Source organism: Pteropus alecto, unplaced genomic scaffold, assembly GCF_000325575.1.
Source record: "Pteropus alecto unplaced genomic scaffold, ASM32557v1 scaffold7, whole genome shotgun sequence".
In the NCBI taxonomy this organism is placed as follows: Eukaryota; Metazoa; Chordata; class Mammalia; order Chiroptera; family Pteropodidae; genus Pteropus; species Pteropus alecto.
Genome location: NW_006494614.1, coordinates 13,750,070 through 13,754,373, shown reverse-complemented (window position 1 = coordinate 13,754,373; position 4,304 = coordinate 13,750,070). Strand labels below are relative to the sequence as shown.

Genomic DNA, 4,304 nt, shown 5'->3' with positions numbered 1-4,304 from the left:
TAGGATCAGCAGTCTGACTGCACACAACAAACGCGCTCTCCAACATTCTTATCTTTGTAAACCTTCATATTCCTTTGTATTATTTCAAGGAATGTTTGCATTCTCAATTTTATTCAATGTGGGCTACTATTAAGTCTACATTTCAGGCAACTAACTGAACCAACAAGTAGAATCGCTTTCAACTGCTCAAGGCAGCACACTGAATCCAGAACCTGTGGCAAGTGTACCCCATCACTCAATCCACCCGATCCCAAATTACACTTCTTCCTCAGTACATTTTCAGAATCCTATACATTTTCCTCAGATTTTGCCAATATAAATGAGCAGTCTAGAATTCTTTTGGTGGGAGTCTTCTCCTGGGATTGCCTTCTTAATTCTATCCACCACAGATTCTCTCCATGCTGGAATCTGATATTGTGTGTGCAGAGATAAGGAAAAGTAATGTGGGAGAGGCAGAAGGTAAACTGAATGAAGTCATTACAGATCTTCAAGGCAGGCAATAATGACCTCTTTAGACAGGAAGTGCTCCTGCTTTGATTAGCGAGGGAGGACATGTCAAGTGTTCTAGTTTGCCTGGGCTTGCAGGGTTTCCTGGGACACAGGACTTCAGTACTCGAACCTGAGCTATTGTTCATCTAGTTTAGAGTGTCACAAGTCCTAAATCACAGTCCTACTGTTTCCTGGTCAATATTCTTAACTTTTATATAAGAGGCCCGTGAGGCTGTGAATGCAACTCCTGGTATAATTTGGCACCAGAAGGTTAAGTATGACCTTGGTTTTGTTATTTCAGCCTTACAGCTAGTAAGAGAGAAGACAGTCTTTTAGCAAAAACATAGACATTTTTCTAGTTTTCATATTGTACCTTGATCTGAGAATTTAAAATTTAAGCCTTTGAGTCTAAATTATCTCTTCCTTTATGACCCTATCTTTGTACAGCAACCAGCCCATGCCACAGTCCTGTATTTCTTTACCCTTTACACTGTTTTATGGCAGCAGCCATTTATCAGCCAAAACCTTCTTGTCCTCAGATAAATCATTCCATCAAATTTTTTACCTCATGTTTGTGTTTTTGAGGTCCCAAAGATATTTGCTACAATAGTTATTAGCTTTATATTTTACCATTCATACTTAGGACTTTAATCCATCTGAAGTTTACTATTTTATACAGTGTAAGGGTAGGCTTCCAGTTTTAATTTATTCCGGGTTAATTTTCCCAATCCTTTTACTAAACACTCTATTCTTTGTTGACTGTTTTGCTTCCTTTGTAACTCATATATTCGGTAGGTCTGTCTGTGAGCTTTCCGTTCTATTCCATTGTTCTATATTTTCTAATGACTGCTGTATATGCAAATATCTGGATTTTGGAGACTAAGTATGAAAAAAATAACATAAAACAAGTTTATACTGAAATGAACTATTATAATATTTTTGAATTCATAATATCCTGTCACATGATCACCAAGACCCAGCATTATCATTTTCAAATATAACAATATTTTAAGAGAAAAAGACAATGATTTTATAAGTTTATCCATTTGCTTTCTCTATGCTTTAATAAATCTTTCGCACAGATAAATACATATAGTTAGAGTTATAAGACAACATAGAAACAGACAAGAAACAGGCATACCGGGCCTCTTCAAAATAACTTATTGAGGAAATTCTTGTCCTAATGTTAACCTTCAGAAATAACCCACCCCTTATATTCAATTATTGAAAATTTCGACTTTCAAGAAAATTATTTTAAAGTATAATTTACCTTGAACATTTTTTCAAATACATAAAATTCTCTGAATAATTCTACAAATAAATAGCAGATGTTATTGTACCTGAGCTTAAGAATGTATAATCATTTCCTTTGGTTCAATAATTAATTTCTAAAGTAAAACTTGAAGTTAAGATGAATTTCTGGGCTGTATCTACTAATGGTAATTTAAATATTTTAATAACTGACGTAAAGATAATTTCTGATAGCAGGTAAGTGGTTACAAAACTTTTTCCAAACTCAGAGGAAAATGTGTTTATTTTAACAACACAATGAGCTCTTAATTACTTGAGCGAATCAACAGGCCACTCAGGTGGGAACCAGCTTGTCTGGGAACCATATTCTTGCTCCTTACCCCGGACTTCCTTGTCCTCAGGGGTTGACTCCACAGACAGCCTTTTCTCAAGGAGCTTACCTACTCTCCTCTCAGCAATTCCCATTGCTCAAGCTGTGCTGAACTGAAAGTACCTACCTCAGGACAGGAGCCAAAGTGCACAAAGGCCCCCAACAGTAGTGTGGAGCAGAAGGACAGGGCACTTAGTCAGGGGGAAAGAAAGGTGTTGTTAAAAGAGATTCTAACTGAGGCAAGGTGATAATAAGATGTAACAATGGTTAAAGGATATTAAAATCTAGGTTTGCATAAGGCATTATAAACTGCAATGATCTTTTTTAGAAATGTTAGAATTTGGTTGCACACACGCATGCACACACACACACACAACACACACACAAATACAATCTAAGATTGGAATAAAAGTACCTGAGAAGTGCTTTTCTCTAGGCAACAAAGTGTTTCTGTTTTTAGAAAAAGTGTTTCTATTTTTAGAAAAAAGTTAATCTATGCCTAAATTCATTTCTGTTTTCATTTTTTAAAGTAGATTTTTAACAAAATGGTCAACAAAAGAATTATGGGTTTTAATTTTAATCATATTAATTTATTACTAATTTTGGTCTTCCCAATAGTTCCCTATATAAAAATGATGAATTTCTCAGTAGTAGGTATAACAGCTTTTAAAGAGAACTTGGGCAAAATAAGATAGAAACCATAAATAACCAGAAAGTAAATGAAGCAAAACTGTTTAGTGTGATATTTATCCTAAAGTATATTAATGTTTTTCCATAAAATTTTAGATTTTGTTAGTAAAATTATCTTAACCTAGCATATTATAAATCATTATAAAAGATTCCAATCTTTAAAAATTACGAAAGACTTCAAGATCTCATTAATGGAGTTATAAATGTCTGCTATTAGGCTACTGGTCAAGTTTGGTCTGTATTTTCTGAGCCTCTTCAGGCCAAGAATAACAATCAGGTAGAACCTGGTCATAATCAGTGCTATACATCTGAGAACGAACAAATTCTTCCTTGTTCTGGGGTTCAGGATAAACTGTGGCTGTCTTTTCTTGGTATGCATCTTTCACAATCTAGAAATAAGAAAAGAATATTAGTTATTTTAATGAATAGAGGTGATGGTGAGCACATATTAGAAGTTTTTATTTGTCCCCCCCCAAAAAATTTACATTTTATATCTTGTCTGTTTTAAAAAAATTAAATTGTATTATAATAAAAGCACGCATACACAAAGACGACATAAAATGAAAATGCAATTATAAATCATATGCCAAGAGGAAAATATGATATTAGCAACAAAGGAAAGTGTGAAATGCTAGAGATTTATTCAAGTCAAGATTTCTCAGATAAGACAATGGCAAAAGTCTTGAAATGACCTGACTGAAAATGAACCTGAACTAAATATCTTAATATTTCTGCTAAGTTTGCACTCAGACATCTTGTAATTTTAGCAATCCCTATTCTGACCACAGCCTCTAACAAATCTCTATATTTATCCCAGAGTCTCTTGACCCTGCTCACCTAATCAGCAGGACTCCATGGGCAGTTTCAATGCTCCTTCCCAGTATCACAGAATCTTTTGTTTCTGTGTCTTTGTGTTACACTTGCCATTCTAGTCCCCAGACTAGGGAATCCTCAGTGCTGGCTTTCTTCTTTCATGGCTGTCCCCTATAATCTCATACTATTCCTAATCTTACTTGGACCTACGTAGTTGCACTTTATGCTTTTATCCTCCTTTAAAAAACAAAACAAAACAAACGAAAAACCAAACTTCTCCTCATATTTCTAACAAGGCCATTTCAAACCTTCCCCTGTCATCTCCATTTGACTCTCATCACTCTACTGAGAAAATTCAAACTACTCAGAGAAAACTATTTCAATTTCCCTCTTCATCAAGTCAAACTATCTCCTCTTTATCTTCAAATGTCCTCTCTTCCTCTACTTTCTTGTTAAAATTAATCACTCCATCTTACTCTCTGAAGTTGATTCTTAGTCCTAATTTCCCAATTTCTGTCTATAGGCTCAGATTCTTTCATTATTCTAGGAGTAATATCTGAGGTCTTTTGTACTCCCCTGTTGTCTCTTACTTTCTTACTTTCTTCTCTAATCAGATGTTAACTCCTTTTCATTAAAATCTTCAAAGTGAACTTGAAATGATAATATGCCGTTTGGTGTATTAATAATTGAA

At 34.5% G+C, this 4,304-nt stretch overlaps 1 protein-coding gene across 1 annotated transcript in view; it reads right to left on the bottom strand.

Annotated features, from left to right (window-relative positions):
• Nucleotides 1–1,522: 1,522 nt before the first annotated feature.
• ME1 (malic enzyme 1) overlaps nucleotides 1,523–4,304 on the bottom strand; it is a 147,493-nt gene continuing 144,711 nt past the window's right edge. Inside the window, exon 14 of the mRNA XM_006926350.3 lies at nucleotides 1,523–3,189. Within this exon, the coding sequence (XP_006926412.1) occupies nucleotides 3,019–3,189 (171 nt within the window). The 3' untranslated portion in view covers nucleotides 1,523–3,018. The remainder of the gene's footprint in view (nucleotides 3,190–4,304) is intronic.